Here is an 18,041-nt window from a genome sequence, read left to right as displayed (position 1 = left end):
TGATCAAGCCGCATCTAGGGCTCAGATCCTTGGCACACTGAATCCTCGTGCAGCCGAATCACACCGGATGAACCCACTTATACTAACACAATCCAATGGCCCAAATCTTAATAAAAATAAAAATTAAAAAATCTTTTAAAAAAATTAGGGCAAATTTAAGCCCAGGGCCGATACGGTAAATCTCTTAAAAATAAAATAAAGTAAGGCGGAATATGCTAAAAATAAATAATAGAACTTTTATTTTTTATATCAAAAAATTATATATTTTATGAATCTAAAAGTAATTATTAATAGTATAATATAGAAGCTCGTTTTACAATACATAAAATAAGCATTTTAGTTATCACCTAATAAATTTTGAACATTTCTTAACAATTATACAATATTATTTGTGTGATTTATTAATTAATTAAATTTTAATGTTCAGAACTTGTTAAAATTGTGCTATGATATATGAGAAGTATCAGATACCTGTTAGAAATTAAAAATATATTTTAAAATTATGAATATGTTTTAAAATTATAAATATGTTAAAGAAGTATCGGATTAGGGAATATCAATATCCAACACATATCTTAGTTGTACATGTTACGTTTTTTAGAAGTAACCGTGCTTTTTAGATAAATGCCAACAAAAAGAATAATGCTGGTATTTGAGATTGAAAATAAACAAAGCCATAATATGAAAATTGAATAGATATGAGGGGTGCACAAGTTGTTAGAAACTGTAAAAAAAGTTGAAACCAGTTTCGATTAGATTCTTTTCCGATTCGATTTTGATTTCAATTAAAAATAAAGAATAATTAATTTCCACGATTTCAGGTCCACTAGGATCAAACATTTGACTAAATTTACATATTAGGTAAGGAATAACTGGATAAGGGTTAATGACAAAAAATGGTGGTGTAATTTTTGTATTACTAGAGTCCTTATTGCACATCTAGATATTGAAGTCGCACAAAATACTAGAAATGAACATATGAAACTATGAAAAATAATTATATTCATATGAAAATTCATTTATACTTTTACTTTCAAAAAGTGTGTGCTAAAAGCGGTTGCATCAGAACTTGAAAAGCGTTCCGAATAATGCAGTGAGGATGAGTATGTTTAAGTTAGGTTGTATCTTAGTGCATGGGGATGAGCATGGACCTCTCTCAGCCATGCGTCAGCGATTTTAGACTAGTTCTTAAAATAAAGTAAATTTTTTAAGGGAGAGTTAACTAAAATCTAAAGAAAGGCGCATGCTAATTTAACTTGTAGGTGTGGCTATTTAAATCTATTAACAAAATATATAAAATTACAAATTGAATATTACCTCATTTTTGTTTTTGGACATGTATTTTAATTCTTTATTTTATTTTTGAATAATTATTTTAAATTTATTGGACCATATCAGAAGGTTGGATGAAATTCATTTCACATTGACCCAAGCATTGATCTTCAATTTATAAGGATGTGATTCGATAAATTCAACTCATTTATAGTCATGTAAGTTCCTTATCATTATAAATATCGTAAGTTGATGCCAGAAAATACATTCATATTCCTTTTAATTTATCCACAGCATTCCCCTGGGTAAAAATAGGCAGCTTCACCTGTGTTTGAACTAGGGTAGTGCCCCCCAATTATAGGGTGGATGATAGATTCATACACGAATTACATGGGTTATGGATGATTTGTGTCATAGTGCTAATACTTGTTCGTAAGGTAAAACAAAAGGGGTGTAGATTTGGTGTTTTATATAATTTATTAATTTTTACAAATTCTTCAATATTTTAGAATATATGCTTTATTTTCCTACAACACTCCTCAATGTTTTAGAATCTTCCATCTTCCCTAACACCCTATGCTTCTTTAATCATTTCTAAAGTAGGAAGAAAAAAATTACACGTGTGGTCGAATTTTTAATAACTTTTTTAATATATATATATGTATAGATATATAATGGAACGCTATATCATATACTTATTGTTGTTTATTTTACTTTATTACCCATTTTATTAGTGTATTTCATTATACATTATTACATATATTATAGTGTGTTAAATCATATATACTATTATATATATGGTCAATATAAGAAAGAGATGAACTACCTAATTCTATATTTCTACATGAGTGTGTCTATATATTTTCTCATTCTCTTTTTTACATATTTGTAAGTATTATAGTTAATGAGTTTATACATATTTTTGAGGATTATATTTGATGAGTATATAGACGACGAGACTTCGACATAATTGTCCCGTTAGTATCGACTTTAGGGCAGTGCATGCAGGCCTATCAATCTTAAAGTCCAATTTTCCTTACTCTTATCTAATTTAACTTTAATATATTTATATGATTATAATATATTATTTATCAAAATATCAAGTTCAAGTTCAATTTTCTTGTACCATTGTTGATCAAATAATATTCAGTGCAATTCTTTTACTTATTATTGTAAAATTGAACTTCATTCTACTTCTTGTTATTGCTATAATTCTTTTTATTATACAAAGCATGTAATATGGTGAGTGTTAAAGATTAGAGATAATATTTTGAGTTATGTATTTTCGTTAAATGAGAAGTTCTTGTACTTATATCATTGTGTATGAATGATTTCTATAAAATATTCCCAACATATTATACTCGAACATATTTGTATTCTTATTTTTTTATGTCAATTTTTTTAACCTTTTTCAAACAAGAAAAATGAATTATATCCATTTACAACCAAGTATTTTTTCTACATACATTACTTTACTATGGAAACTCAATTGAGACCCGATTCGGTAGGGTAACATCATCATATTGTACAGCACTAAGCTGTCATTCACACATATGACACGATCACATATGCAAGTGATGAGGGACGAACCCTGACCATTAAGTGAGGGGGGCAATAATGATATTTTAATAATTTTAGAAAGGCAATTGTAATATTTTAGGGGTATATGATTGAAAAAGAATAATTTAGTAGTGTTAAAAAAAAAGAAGTTCAAGGGGCAATTATTCCATGTGTACGTAAGTTCGTCCCTGTGAGTGATTATGGTGGTCAATTACTGTTCAACGCATACGTGTAAGGTGTACTTTACTGCAAAGGATCTCGTCTCCTCTCAATAATTCTCCTTTTAATTTTTAATTTTTTTTTTATTTTTGTCAAAACATGCAAGAAAGGTATATTTAGATTGAAATAGGTTTATTTATTTATTTATTGTATTTAAAATAAGAAAAACTCATTTCAACTATAATTTATCATTTACCATATTTGGTTTGTGAACTAAAATTAACAAGCTTGTTCGGATTTGCGAATTCATGCATGTGACCCCCGATTATCCTTGCATTCTTATGGCTTAATTGATGAACCAAAGGTTCTTGCTGACATTGTTGAATTCACAATAGCGGCCATTTTTGTTGACATCCATTCCTCTTTGGTAAATAAATTATCCCACTTTTTTTTTTGGTACACTACATGGAAGGTACAGGGTAATTGGCTAAATTTGAATTTATGTTATCCCACTTTTTTTTTTTTTGGTAAATAAATTATCCCACTTTTTGCATGTTCAAGAATATCAAGTAGTTTCATTTAAATCTGATCTAATATTGATTTGTAACTAACTAACCATCTTAATGTATAATGTGATCGTTAGTCACAATGATAATTTTATTTTTTTGGTAATTAAGAAGAAATTTTCTTCTAAATACTTATTTTTGGGCAAAAATTGCAACTTTACATTTGATAAATTGTTTGTCACGTTAAAAGTCGTTATTTGTATATAAAGTCATTTTACATGGTTATGGATTTATATATGGTTCAAATCCTCATACATGGTATTGCTATTAAAAATTGATATAGTTATATATTATTTATCTATTGTAGGTAGTCAAGAGATTGTTAGAGCTTGTGATCACTTCAGAACAGATGCAATTACATTCTGTTACGAAGCTCTACGAGCTGTACCCGAAAAATGGATGTGAACTACAATTTGTAGATCGATGGAAGAAATTGGACTATTAATATTTTAGTAAATAATAATGAATTTGTGGGAAAAAGTATATATGATAGGTAGTGTGGAACTTGATAGATACTGTACATTAAGATCCAACTCCGCGATAAATTGGTGGGGGATCGTAGGGCAGAGACTCCTCCCAAAAGTAAAATCTGTGCGAACTGATTTTTTTGGAGGGTATTTTGATAATTTTCAAACCTGTTATATTGCTTAGTGCAATGGCATATATTCATTTTATATTTCTTTAGCCGTTGTTGTTTTGCAATCATTGGACGTACTCCTACTTTTTGGTTGAACCAAATAAAATCTGCGTTTTCTTGTTGTGTATGTTTGATCTCTTTTTTATATTTTTTGTTTAATTTCGCAACAATACAATCCAAAGAGATTAATCACGATAACAACAGTAAACAATGCATGACTGAGAAAGAAACATAAAAAATAATGTGCAAATACAAAAATAAAAAGACCAGAATTGAAGGACTTTTAGCCTATGGTCCTGACTATGTTGGGTTTGGATCAGCTTGACAAGTTGATTAGTATGTTAGTCTCACCATATATGCCTTGGTTTAGTCAGATTTTAGCAAGCTTTTGTTGCGTCAAACCTTTGACTGATAGAGAAGAAGCATTTAACCATCAATTGAATGACCTATTTACCCTTCCAGTATTCTGAGCTCTAATAATGCTTCCATAGTTCTTATGTTTTGCATTGTATTTGCCATGTAGAAAAAAGGTAATGTTTAATCAATTCGATATCAGATTCAATTCTGGTATGTGGATTGAGCTTAATAGTCTTTTTCATTACTTTCATGTCAAAACTTATTGTAGGGTGAATTTCTTCTTCCTCGAAAGGAATTTCCAACAAAAAGATGAATAAGACATACTATATATATATATATATATATATATATATATTCTTGGCAAACAACAGCAAACAAACAACACACAATTATAAAGACAATCTGCCCTCATCCCGATCAACCAAACTAAGAATATCCTCCCGGATAAAAACCAAATGAGAATCCGTGACAATATGACTTTCGGACAGCTTTGCCCCAGCATGGGCAACCTCGTTGCCTTGCCATGATTCAAACATGGCTAAGGCGGAATCTGACTTAAATACGTCGCTGCAAATCTCCATGGAATAGTCTCAAACCAACATCTACCGAAATTCAAACATTGCGCCCACATTATTGCTTAATTTTCTAAGACATTTGGCCTCCGCAACTGAAGTATTTGAAAGCAAAAATTTGGCTAAACACAATCACTTTCACAACACCACCTTCGTGATTGCGGAAAACCGCCCCACCCCCTCCTTTGGATGTTGACTTGAAGGAAGAGGCGTCCCCTTTGCATTTAGCCTCTCAATACAATGGAGGGAGCCCAAATTGAAGCAGACTGAGAGGAAGCTGTGATCACCCCATCAAAAGAGGATCGGTTCGGAAAAGCATCAGCAAACTCCCAGAATTGAGAACAGGCTAGACGCACAAGAATTGTTGGATCCAGCAACTCTTCCTCAAATATAACCACATTTCTGGCTTTCCAAAGACACCAACATACACAACCAGCCAGACCTAAGCATCTCTTGCCATCGTCTTGCAATCCCAAGAGTTAACCAAATCATCCCACCATGTACAAAAGGAATATGGGCCATTCAATGAAAAATCGAAGAAAATGGATAGCCAATGCAAGGATGCAAGCTGAATGTGACAGCTAAGTAGCCAATGCAGTACCGGCTTTGAAAAGGGATAGAAGTGAAAATGTTCTGTTTCAATTCAGGAAGGCAAAAAACAAAAGGTCTCTTTCAGAGTTTCTGAAAACTTAAAAGACAGACAATAGAATCAAGCGAAATTAACATGGCAATTAAAACAGGAAAGAGACACATGAAACCAAACATCAAAGCTCATGGTCATCAAATTTGGTTCATTTCACTCATGTGCAAGTAAAAATCAGTCATCATCAGAAGATATTATTTTTTGAATTCAACAACAGAGCCTAAATTAGATTGAATCTAATACAGCAAACAATAAATCCACAATAACAAAAATTTGATATAGTACTCACACAATATATGCTACAAATGAAATCCTGTCCATCTTCTAAAGCTTCTAATCTCCCTTCCTGCAGACACTGCCATTCCAATTCCCGTCCGCCCCCCTTCACCAATTCCTCTGTAGTACAATCTCCATTCATCCGAATCCCCATCCATCTGAACCAGACACGGCGATCCCACTTCTCTGTTATCCCATCCATCTTCTTCAGATGGCTTTAAAACCGCGCCATCCTGAACCCTCTGCCAATTCTTCAGTCCATCTTTAGACACAGCCACTCCTATACTCCTCCCCCCATCCGCGGCAACACCTTCGTAAACCATCACATAGTTCCCATCTTTCCGGTTCCTCACAACACGAGCATTCACCGCCCCATATTCATCAAAAGCACCATTTGCACCTCCTCCTATTATCTTCCCCAATTTCACCCACCTCATACCATCTCTTGACCTTGCAATCCCAATGGCAAAGTGCCCATTTTCAACATCAAATGAATGATAATACATCCTAAGATCACCACTACCATGAAAAACAACCTGGGGCCCTGCAATAAACAAAGAATCCCACTCACCCTTCGAGCCCACATCGAGCAAAGCTCCAGTATGATGCTCCCCTTCAATCCTAGCCCAATGCCTCCCATCTTGACTCATCGCCAAACCCGGAAAAGACTTGAAAACCTCACCAATTCCACCATTACCACCATTCTCATCATCATCAATTCGAGCCCTTTCCGGGTTTTTTAAATTGAATCCCATCAAACTCTCAAAAGATTCAACCTTTTCAGAACTAAATCCAGTATAGAAAAGCCAGTAGACAGCACTGTTTGCTCTAAGCTTTGAACTAGACATAATCACCACCTCACCAGGCCTAATGCTGTGTGTATCGAACGCCCACCAATCCTTACTACAATTCAACACCAAACCCACATCCCCACTCGATCCAATGTGTCCTCTGCCTCTCTCCCAATGAATTCCATTGCTCGAAACCGCCAAACCGATCGAATCCGAACCCGAATTCCCATTACCCCTTCCATGGTACCACAGGTACCACCTCTCCTCCTCATCACTGAGGTACCTTTTCACAACTGGAGACCCGATTTCGGTACAATCCCAAGCGTTCTCGGGGCCCAAATCAAACACCAGACCCCTAGAAAACAATGAATTCGAAGAAGAAAGTGCATAATTCGAAATGGGTGTTGCTGATTTCTCGAAATTCGGATTTGAATTGGGCTCAACGGTCGAATCCTCGTCCGTCGCACTGTCTCTGTCGTCGGTGTTAGGTCTTGTGGAGCAGTGGGTGAGGAAGAGTGCAGTGTTTTTCTTTCTAGGGATAGGGTTTGGGGGTGTTTGGGGTTTAAGAAAGCTGTTGGTGGCATAAAGATCGAGCATGTTTGATCCGGTGACAAGCCATGCTGGGGCTGAGTTTGGTGGGTTGGTTAGTCTATGAGTGGCGGGAGTTGCAAGGACGTTAACCGTTGTAGCTAATGCAGTGTCCATGGCTGAACTCTGGAGAGGTGCAATAGTTCCAAAGGTGAAGAAATTATTGACTCAAATTATCAGTTGGAGGGTTTAAAACCAATCAAGTGTTGACACGTTTGAAGATTGTACCATATATACTTATATGGTACGTGTACAGTGTAGGTGAGTGTGCGTGAGAGAGATATTTTGATGTAAAGTGAGTTGCTGCTTAGCTGCTCTGCTTATATACAAATGCAAAGTTAGATGTAAAATGAGTTGGTTCCTAGAAAAAGTGGATACATGGCAGATTAAAAACACAGAGACACTAAAATAATACAAAGTTGGAAAAAATAAATTGGTGAAATATAAAGATACAGGAATGATCTTTACTTGGATGATTGGTGAAAGAGAAAGAGAGAGAAAAAGAAAAGAAAGATTAGATTGCATTCTTGCACCTCAAGAAGGGTATCCGGCCGAATGTACAATTTCTTTTGACCATTGGAGTATTGGATTATACGAGAAAGTCTACAATATTCTTAGATGTATTTTACACATGGTGTGGGATATAAATTGTAAATACCCTCAGGGTACTGTAGGAATAAAATTTTATTTTCTCAATTTTCAAGGCTGTTTTACTCAAAACAGGCCTCAAATTTTATTTTTATTTTATTCCATTTTCAGTTTGTGTGATCACCAAATGCTTCTATCAAAATCTGTATACACTATGAATTGATGGTGTACAATGGTAGCATTTACTTTCAAAAATCTTGTGTTATTCTAGACTTTTTATGTCCTTTAAATTGGTTTTTAATTCTATTGAGGACTATTTATCACATTAATAAAGGGATCAATCACCTCTTTTCATTTCTTACAAGTCTCTCCTGTCTTCTGCTTCTTCACAAGTTGAAAATCCTTTTCATCAATCCCTCCGAACCTGGCCAGCTTAATTCTAACCACTTGCTTTGAGTTTCAACTCTATAAAATGGCATTACCTCCCTTGTGATCTCCAGGATCAACCAATTCTGTGTCGAAAACTCGAGACCCCTGCACTGAAGCAGTCATGGAGCCTCCCGTTTTCCCTTCCACAGAGTTGAACAGCACTGAGTGAACCAACAGTCGATCTTTTTTACCATCCCATGGATTAGCACTCTGGAAAATATCCCTCGACGAACTGCCTTCTAGCAATTGCTCCTTCCTTCCCTCCTCCTCCGCACTTCTGTTTCTTCCCTGGTCACGAACACTGGCTTATGCCACTTTCTGATGCAATATCATTCAACAGAACCACAACCACCATTGATGTAATGCTCCACAAACTAAACTCCAAATTTTGCGGTAGCTTGTGCAGGGTCGATAGATATACCCCGTGAATTCCTGTCATCTGACCAGACTACAACACATTCCACACCACACCAATCCCTGTCATCTGACCAGACTACAACACATTCCACACCACACCAATCCTCATTCCTCAGGGATTAAATGCACTTATAGCTAGAGAGAACAAATTTATATCTGAAACATATAATGAAAAATATCCGAAACACTTCAAAACAAAAATTTGGGATGGTCCCTAAAATTTTAGCTACATTTTCCTCAACTGTCAAAATGAGCTAGTATCATGTTGATTCCCCATAAAGAAAAGTTCTAGTCATTGTGAGGCACACATAATAACAAGTCCATGTTTTAACATTAAAATATTTAGCCATAGCCTAAATCAGTGAAACCAGAATGCAAAAATAATAAATCAACAGCAAGAAATATTGGCAACATTATAGTTCAATTCTTATTCATTTTTATCTGATAGTTCCACTGACAAAATTTCAGGAAATCAAATTCATGTAAAAGATATCCCAATAACTGACCAACTAAAAGTATTATTATAACTCAACTTCAAAGAGAAAAGGATGAGTCCACATTTGATCCATCATGCTACTTTACCAGCCACCAAAACCGCCACCGCCTCTGGTTCTGTCATTCATCTCAGCTGCCCTATCCTCTTTCATCTTCTGCACAATTTTCAGTATATCGGGATTATGGAAACGTTCACGGACATACTTCCTCTCTTCAGCCTGTATCTCCTTGATAGCACTAGGATATGGGTTTGGAGGAGGCTTTTTCCCCTGTTGACGTGCAATTTGCTTCAAACGAACATATGCCTTCTTTTTGGCCTTTTTCTCCGCTCGATATTCCATCTACAGAAGAAAGTATATGTTAGATTGACAAAGATATCATAAACAGATGAGGATTTGGTCATGGGACATTTAAATTCAAGAATCTGGAATCATGAAAATATACATCTGCTAGGGCCATAGCTTCCTCCTCACTCACTCCCTGCTCCGTCAACTCGAGCACTCGCCAACCAAACACACGGGCTGGAGGGGGATTAAAATCACGTAACCTGGAATTTTAGACAAATGAAATTGATGACCAACTTGAAGCTCTTAACTGAATGTGACAATCCAATTGTGGCTATGAGATCATGATATGAACACAAATCTCAAGTATAATATAAAAAACAACAAACTTTCAACAGCTTCAATAAATTACTTTCTAATTTCCCTTACATTAGAGCATCAGGTTTAGATTGACGTGTCAGATTTTAATCCATTCTATCAATCAAATTAATTATAAAAGAGCCAAGCAAGTTCTTACATTCAAAAAAAACGGCATGAATCAAAATGCATATTAGACCTTAGGTGAAGACATATTTAACGCTGCACCAGAAATTAAATAAATAGGTAGATAAATAAACCAGAAGCCAAGAAACAGCCTTGAACTATCAGTTGAATGGAAACAAAGATAACTCTTTTACCTACAATGATCGATGCTTTTAGCAATGAATTGAAACTTATACAAGATGCCACCAGCATCAATCATCATAATCCCGTGGTTCTCTTAATTGGCAGTTGGGCAGCTTTCTTTCTTTCTCTTCTTTTACATATATTTCATTCATTATCAAAAGGTACACTTTTTACTTCTAGTTCTATTAAGTAGCTTCAGAGGTGATGATCTGCATCAGCTGGTCATGACACAATCAGTTTCTCATTAACTAGCCTTGAAGTCAAGAAACTGATTCACAGTTCCATACTCGGTCAACATATATCCTAAAATTGGAAAATAAATACATTTGATAACGAGGCCAACTCGAAATTATTAGCTGTCGTATTAGCAAATAACAGTAACTATTACAACTCAACCTTCAGCCACCATAAGCAGTAACAATGCAAATCATTAAAGCTATAACTGCCATTACCAAATAATGGCCCCACTAATGCAGGATCAACATTGTATGAACTCAGGTAAGAGCGTTAGTACAAGTGCAGATTTACATGCCAGATCCTTCCAATCCCAAAGTTTAGAGTACTAGGACACCAATAAAGTCTTGAAAAGTCCATGAAATATGTGTTGGGACTTGTTGAAATAAAAATTAAATATGGGAGATAAAATAAAAAGGTTTAGCCCCGTGCACGAGGCTCCCACCAATGTGGGGTTTGGGAAGGGTCGGATGTACACGGCCTTACCCCCGCATACGAAGAGGTTGTTTCCTCTATGACGTTCAGGTCACAATTGAGCAACCTTACCGTTGGACCAAGACTCACCCTCCAAATATGGAGGGTAAAATGAAAAATATAATTGACGTGAGGAATATTATGAAAATATAATTATCGAGACATTTTTTAAATTATCAGAAACAAAGACAGTGAGTGGTAATATAATTCTAATAATTTAAAACATATGTATAAGGGTTTGTGTAAAAAAAAAAATGTTGGAATAAATGAATTAGGGTTCAAAAACAATTTCACTCGTCATCTTCATCATCCTCGCCTTTACCCGGTATGGACAGCATTGACCACATGGATTCTCCTTTTTCCACTCTTTTCTATCATAAGCCATATCTGTTGTTAAAATAAATATTTTAAAATCATTTAATATTAATTCATTCCATGTTAGTTTTGGTCAACCTCTTTGTCCCTTACCAACTAGGCTACTACACAACCCAATCTTCCTTTTCTCACCAGTGCATCTTCTGGCCTGTGTTGAATATATCTGTACCACCAAAGTCTGCTTTCTTTAACTTTTCCACTAATAGGCATCACTCCTAATTTCTCCCTTACGCGTTGATTATTGAAGTTATCTCTTTCAGTTATTCCTAACATCTATCTCATTTCAGTCACTTGAATGTGTTGTTTTTGTTTCTCTTTCAAAAACGATTTCATTCTTACGACTTAATTGGTTCAGTAAAGATATGGAACCCTACGCTACATTGGCAATGAAAATTACCTCCAGAGACCATTTCTCAACTAAAGATGAATCCTCAAGAAAATATTAGTAATTTTCTTTTTATCCTTTTGCCTTTTCCTAATCCTCTTTTTTTTCTTCACCTATTCAGACCTAGATGTATGACAATCATGTACTACTCGTGTTCGGCACCTATGTCATGCTAAAACGGGCACCCAAAGTTAAAATGACAAGTACATGTAACATTGTATAGAATGCTAGGAGGGCTGCACAATAATCAAACATAAGCTTTGGCATTCCTTTCACAAAGTGATCACTCTTAACCTTGAACACAAATTCTTAAGCTTAGCCCGAACTTTCACCATCGCACCAATCAATGAAAAATATTACCTGAAAATGGCTTCCACAAAGTTCTCAAATACATAAATTTATAATACTAGAGAATTTATTCATACATATATACTGTGTTATATGGATTCGGGTACGTGTGTCGGGCAGCCACGGACCTAGCATAGGCCCAGTGGGGGTCGATGCCCCCATTGGATATTTTTTATTTGTATTACTATCTATATATTTTGTTAAAATTAGAAAAATGCCCCCACTCAATTTTTGAAAATACTCCATTATATACTCTTGCCCCCACTGATTTTTTTGGATCCAGAAGATACTAAAGTAATCGGCTCTCTCTCTATCTCATTAAGTAATCAGGTTCTTATGATTATTACTTTATTTTTTAAAATATTTATCTTTAACTTCATTTCAATGACCACACCCACCCACCCCCCCCCCCCCCCCCCCCCCCCCCCCAACCCAACCCAACCCCAAAACAAAATTCCTGGGTACGTCATTTATCAAATCTTCAAACGGAAGGACACAGACACTGCTAAATAGTCATTTTATTTATTATTTTATTTTATTTTCTAGAATAAAGTAATGTTTTTATGTAACTAAGTGTTCAATATAAGCATTTAATTCCCTTTAAATTAATAATATGATAAAATTGAATGATTGGAAATGCTTTTTAAGTAAATATCCAACCAAAAGTGCAAACACATATCCCATACCCATGTTCGAGCAAAATGTGTCTGACACGGGTATTTCACTACTTTTGAAGAGTCCATGTAACATAGCATATATGTGCACAAAGCACAAACCCTCACATACAAAAGCCAAATCAACCCAAAAATAATTGACATCAAATTTCAGACCACATACCCACTTCAAACCAATTCTCAAAATTTCATTCCGGCTTGTTCAGGGTTGATAACAAGAATTGAAAAAGCGTTTAGCACAATGAATTTCTAAATTATTCTTCCCTTCTCTGTCATTAAACTTCATTTTACAATTATTATTATAAAACTTCAAGCAGTACCTTTAGATAAAAAATGTAAGGCCATATAGCATTCTTTATAAGCTTTGTACAGAATATGGAAGAACGAAATGATATTTAAAGCTACAAAGATAAATATATACAGGGGTAGAGCAGTACCTGATAGGATCGTCATGTTTAGAGTCTGGATGCTTCTTAAAGAATTTTTTTACATAAACATCCTCAGACAGACTGATTGGCTTAAAAGTGTTATCAACACGGGGAAATGTCGCAGGTGGGGCCCTGGATTACAAAATCAAGCACAATTATAAGCAAAGCATTAAAGCATAACTAATGATCTCACCATAAGTTTAATATCAATGGACGGAGGAACATCAAAATAATACAAAAAAAGTTTCTTCTCAATATATACCTTGAGGTCCTTGACAGAAAGTCTTGACTAGGCACAAATATTTGATAACTTAATTTTTACATCTTATACAACCGAATAAACTTGACTAACTACATCTGAAAAATACACACACACACACATATATATGATAGCTTGACATCTCCTTCCAGAGATTCCCAGTAACTTCTATAAGGAACTGAATATAGGACACCACATGCATCAAAATCATATATAGTCTAAGAAAAGTCACACTTTTTTCCTTCATGGGTTGGGGGATTGTGACTTTAGGTGTCCAATAACTAGTGAATTGAGATGAACCGAGTTTAACTTCTCAACAATTGACACGATTGACAATAATAAAATTAATTAGGATTAACAATCTAAATCAATCAGGAAATGTGAGTGTGTTTACCCTCAACTTGGTTGTTTGATTGGATTACTTTTAGTATGTGACAAATTTAAGAATAAAAACAACAAATATAGAAAGAAAAAAAATATTTGACAAGTTAACAGAAAAATGAAATAAAGAGGTACTGGCGTTTGGAGGCGGGTTTGTGAGGAAGGCTAAATGGGTAGTAAGCGAAAGGAAGTTTGGTCAAGACCAAAGAACACTTTCACAACAACAAACCGAATTAAAAGCACAAAACCCGTACTATGATGCCATCATTTTCCACAGAAAGTGAGTGGGAAAAAATTGCTGTAGGGCTTTAAATGGCAGGGCAACCTGTAGAGCACCTACAGGTTTTTCCAGAGTCATGGATATGCTAATGCATACAACTCTCCCCCTATTTGCATCAAGCCCTTTTCATTACTTGAAGTCAACTCTTATTGTTTAAGCCCAAAATAGCATTGTGTGTGTGTGTGTGTGTGAGAGAGAGAGAGAGAGAGACCCCAACCTAATGTCTGACAAGCATAGAATTTCTAATGATAATTAATGTGCCAGAAAACTTATATAAACTGAAATTTAGACAAATTGATTCATGTAATCAAGCTATTTCTAACTACTTCAAGAAAACAGATCTGGGACATACTGTTCCATGGCTTTGAGCCAAATAGGCTCGGCCTTGGCCAAACCTTTCACAAGCTTTCTCGTTCTTGTAATCAAATCACCTTTCATGAACGACATGACTCTTTGGTTTTGTAAAGATAGCTTTCACAGTAACACAACTTCCTAGTTTTCAATTCCTGCACCCACAATGAAAATATTATAAACAAATGAGACTTAGAGAAAGATAGGGCAGAAACTACATGTGTCAATGGCCCTAATTCAAAATGAGAACCAAGCATCTAGATATATAAATATATATATATATCAACAAGGAGTTAGATTCTTAACACAAATACATGAATTTGGAGTATGGAAATGGTAGAAATGGCACCTTTATTCGTAAATTGTAGGCCAAATCATTTGGTCTAAAGCTTTGAAATTGTAACGCAATCAGTAAAGACCTAACAAAGAAACTCAACTTTAAGGTACAGTTCATTGCAGTACAGTTGATAAAGTTCTTGAGAACTTGGGCCAAATAGAAAAGACCCACTGCCTGGCCCATATAATTGTTTCGGTCCACCGTGAGTTGGATTGGATGGTTCATCTAGTGGGTGCACAAGGTTGAGGTTCAATTCAATTATGGAATGAAGCAGGACACCAATGGACCAGTGGCCTAGCAGTATCAGCCTCTTACTTCCCAAAGGGAGGTCAGGGGCTCAAGTCTCAAAAGAAACATGTGTGTGTAAGTACCAACTAGGAAAAAAAAAAAAAAAATGAAGCAGGACCAACTCACTCCCAATGGTTCCAGAACTACTGGAATCGAACCACTCTCAAAATTAATAGAATCAGAACAAACTGTATATGACCAGTTCAGCTCGGTTCTACAGCTTTGGTATATACAAATACAGGGCCAAACCTGAGATTTCAAATATATTGAGAGGCCCTAGGCAAACTTTCAAATGTGAGGCCCTTAAGTTTCACACGCACCAAAAAAATTATAAGAGTGCGGAATTTTCACACGATGTTTTCAAATTCTATAGCTAATATAATTGTGCGCATTTGCATTGTGCATAAGACAACTAACTAATAATTATAAATTTATCACCACCAACAAATAATTGTGCCCCTGTACAGTGTGCATAAGACAACTAACTAATAACTATAGATCAATCACCACCAATAAATAATTGTGCGCCTATGCAGTGTGCTTAAGACAACTAACTAATAACTATAACTTTTTATCACCAACAATAAATAATTGTACACTTGCGCAGTTTGCATAAGACAACTAACTAATAACTATAAATCTATCACCACCAATAAATAATTGTGCGCCTGTACATAAGACAGGCAGGTAACTAATGACAATAAATCTATCAATTAAAGAGTCCGAAATTTCCACAAGCACAAAAAAATTTATAAGAATGCGGAATTTTCATTAATATGAGATGATAAGAACATAAAATATATTGATATTGAAAACACACAAAAAAAAACCCGGTCTTGGTGTTTTAAAAAGAGCACGATTTAGTTTACATCAAAAAATTAAAATGAAATATTCAACACAACTTAGTCACAAAAATCAAAATTCAACTTTATATCAAAGTAAATGTTAAGGCAAATAACCTCACAAGATCCTAAGAAGAGTGTCCTGCTAGCATGTGAAAAAAGATCACAATTAACATAAAATGGATGGAGAATCAACAATAATAACTAAGCATTGCCGATCATACAATAAAAATAAAAATTAAAAAAAAAAAAAAAAAATTCTAAAATCAAGCAGTTTGGTCGAATGATCTCCCGGCTGGAGTTTTCAATGGAGCATTGTGTGTGTTTTTGTGTTTTTTTTTTTTGGGGAGCCATTTACCCCTTTCTTGATTTCAGGATGAGGAATCAACTTTAGTAGCAGTGATTGATTGATCATTGCTACAGAAAACCTGTGCAAATTAATACAAAAAAGCATTAACTTATGTTTTGTTAAAGCCGATTTCCATGTGTTTGTACATTCTGATGGCAAGTGCTTTGAGCCTTTGACAGTATTATTAACTGAATTTCTAGCTGAGCCAACTTCAAATAACATCAATAATGGTGGTATGTATCTTCATATAAAAATAAAAATAAAACTAAAAACCTTAATATGGCACTTTTAAGTATGAGCATAGTTTAGAGATTGAAAAAGTTAATTATTACCTCAGGTCCTTAATCCACTAGAAGGGATCCTTAATTTTCGTAGGATTGAATGTGAAAATGCAAAAAATTATGAGGAAAGGGGGTATGGTTGCTGCTGTTGTGACACTGGTGTGGACTCGGGGAGAGGGAAAAAAAAAAAAAAAAAAAGATCGATTCATGCAAAAGGAGAGAGAAGATAGAGAGAGGATGAACATACCTTGTCACGGTGTCACCTGAGCCTGAGGCGATAGCGGAGGCTGCGTCCTGCAGAGTGTCGAAGCAGATTGTGTCGTCTCCCTGACTTAAAATATATATGTTTTTGGGTTAATTACAATGATACCCTGAGCTTTGCTATAATGACAACCATATATACAAGTTGAGTCTTTTTTGAACAATGACACATTTGTCACAAATTGGATCCAAACATGCCCTTAAAAGATGTGAGAAGTCAAGATTGCCCTTCAATATTTTATTAATTGAAATTAAAAATTAATCAGAACTCTTAAATGACGTTTTTGCCCTTGGTATGTCATCAGTATACATCACCATTCTCTCTCTAACCTTCTACCTTCTCCATCAAAAACCTTAGATACCACCACACTTCCACAACCACAACCATAATAGAAAAAATAGACCAACTACCAACCATACCTCTCAAATCCTAATCTTAACAAACCCACCACCACCACAGAAAAAATAGAGCAACGGAGAACATGGCCTATCCTAACAAACCCACCACCACCACAATAGAAAAAACAGAGCAACGAACAACCATAACCTCTCAAACCCTAACCCTAACAAACCCAACCCACGCCCCCTCCATCAAACCCACCACCAAATCCCTAGACCTCTCCACCCTTAAATCCCACACCACTGTTGCCGCCGTCACCACCAAAAAATTCGCCATTGTTGAATCCTCGGATCTGGCCGCCGAATTGAGTGGGGAATTTGAATGCATCAAATTGGGCGATGTTGTTGTCGAGTAGGGAGACGAGGCCCATCCTTGTGATGACCATGTTCTTCTTAATTTGGATCATTCTCGTGCCTGAGGTGAAGGTTGTGGTGGTGTCAATGCCGCCTCAGCCGTGGCCACCGTTGAAACCATGCTAGGACCTTAGAGGTATATAAATACATATATATATATATATATACACACACACGTGAGTGTATGTTGAAGATTTGGGTTTTGAATAGTGAAGTGGTGGTGATGGTGGGTGAGACCTTCGCTGTAACAGAGGTTTATTTAGATGATAGATTTGTAGATACAAAATATGTAATGGACAGTACTGAGGAGAAAGAAATTTTTTAGTTTGATTTTTTTTATTTTATTTTTTTATACAAGGTTAGAAAGGTAATTTTATTATTTAAATTGATTAACTGATAAGTTGAGGGCAACAATGTTAATTCCTTAAGTGATAATTGAGG

The 18,041-nt window shown here is 35.2% G+C and overlaps 2 protein-coding genes across 3 annotated transcripts; both read right to left on the bottom strand.

Moving 5' to 3' along the window:
* Positions 1 to 4,670: 4,670 nt before the first annotated feature.
* Positions 4,671 to 7,697, bottom strand: LOC132294838 (uncharacterized). Its single transcript, XM_059792839.1, has 2 exons — positions 6,056 to 7,697; positions 4,671 to 5,756 (listed from the first exon to the last, which is right to left on the bottom strand). The coding sequence occupies exon 1, from the start codon at positions 7,536 to 7,538 to the stop codon at positions 6,066 to 6,068; it is 1,473 nt and encodes a 490-aa protein (XP_059648822.1). The 5' UTR covers positions 7,539 to 7,697; the 3' UTR covers positions 4,671 to 5,756; positions 6,056 to 6,065.
* A 1,531-nt stretch (positions 7,698 to 9,228) lies between these two features.
* LOC132294837 (uncharacterized) lies at positions 9,229 to 16,934 on the bottom strand. Of its 2 annotated transcripts, none has more exons than XM_059792837.1 (5): positions 16,834 to 16,934; positions 14,491 to 14,644; positions 13,228 to 13,350; positions 9,795 to 9,897; positions 9,229 to 9,691 (listed from the first exon to the last, which is right to left on the bottom strand). In XM_059792837.1, the coding sequence occupies exons 2-5, from the start codon at positions 14,583 to 14,585 to the stop codon at positions 9,434 to 9,436; spliced, it is 579 nt and encodes a 192-aa protein (XP_059648820.1). In that variant the 5' UTR covers positions 14,586 to 14,644; positions 16,834 to 16,934; the 3' UTR covers positions 9,229 to 9,433. The 2 variants fall into 2 exon arrangements, with proteins under 2 accessions (XP_059648820.1, XP_059648821.1); XM_059792838.1 differs by lacking the exon at positions 16,834 to 16,934 and adding an exon at positions 14,839 to 14,859.
* Positions 16,935 to 18,041: the final 1,107 nt, after the last annotated feature.

Source organism: Cornus florida, unplaced genomic scaffold, assembly GCF_030987335.1.
Source record: "Cornus florida cultivar Cherokee Brave unplaced genomic scaffold, ASM3098733v1 CherokeeBrave_3.0.0_Hap2_Chr02, whole genome shotgun sequence".
NCBI lineage: Eukaryota > Viridiplantae > Streptophyta > Magnoliopsida > Cornales > Cornaceae > Cornus > Cornus florida.
This window is presented reverse-complemented; position numbering and strand designations above follow the sequence as displayed.

Excerpts from the sequence above, each read along its gene's own strand:
- LOC132294838 (XM_059792839.1), bottom strand. The coding sequence starts at position 7,538 with ATGGACACTGCATTAGCTACAACGGTTAACGTCCTTGCAACTCCCGCC.
- LOC132294837 (XM_059792837.1), bottom strand. The coding sequence starts at position 14,585 with ATGTCGTTCATGAAAGGTGATTTGATTACAAGAACGAGAAAGCTTGTG. Across the intron at positions 13,351-14,490 it reads TGGCTCAAAGCCATGGAACA|GGCCCCACCTGCGACATTTC; the intron begins GTATGTCCCAGA and ends TTTGTAATCCAG. Across the intron at positions 9,898-13,227 it reads AAACATGACGATCCTATCAG|GTTACGTGATTTTAATCCCC; the intron begins GTACTGCTCTAC and ends CTAAAATTCCAG.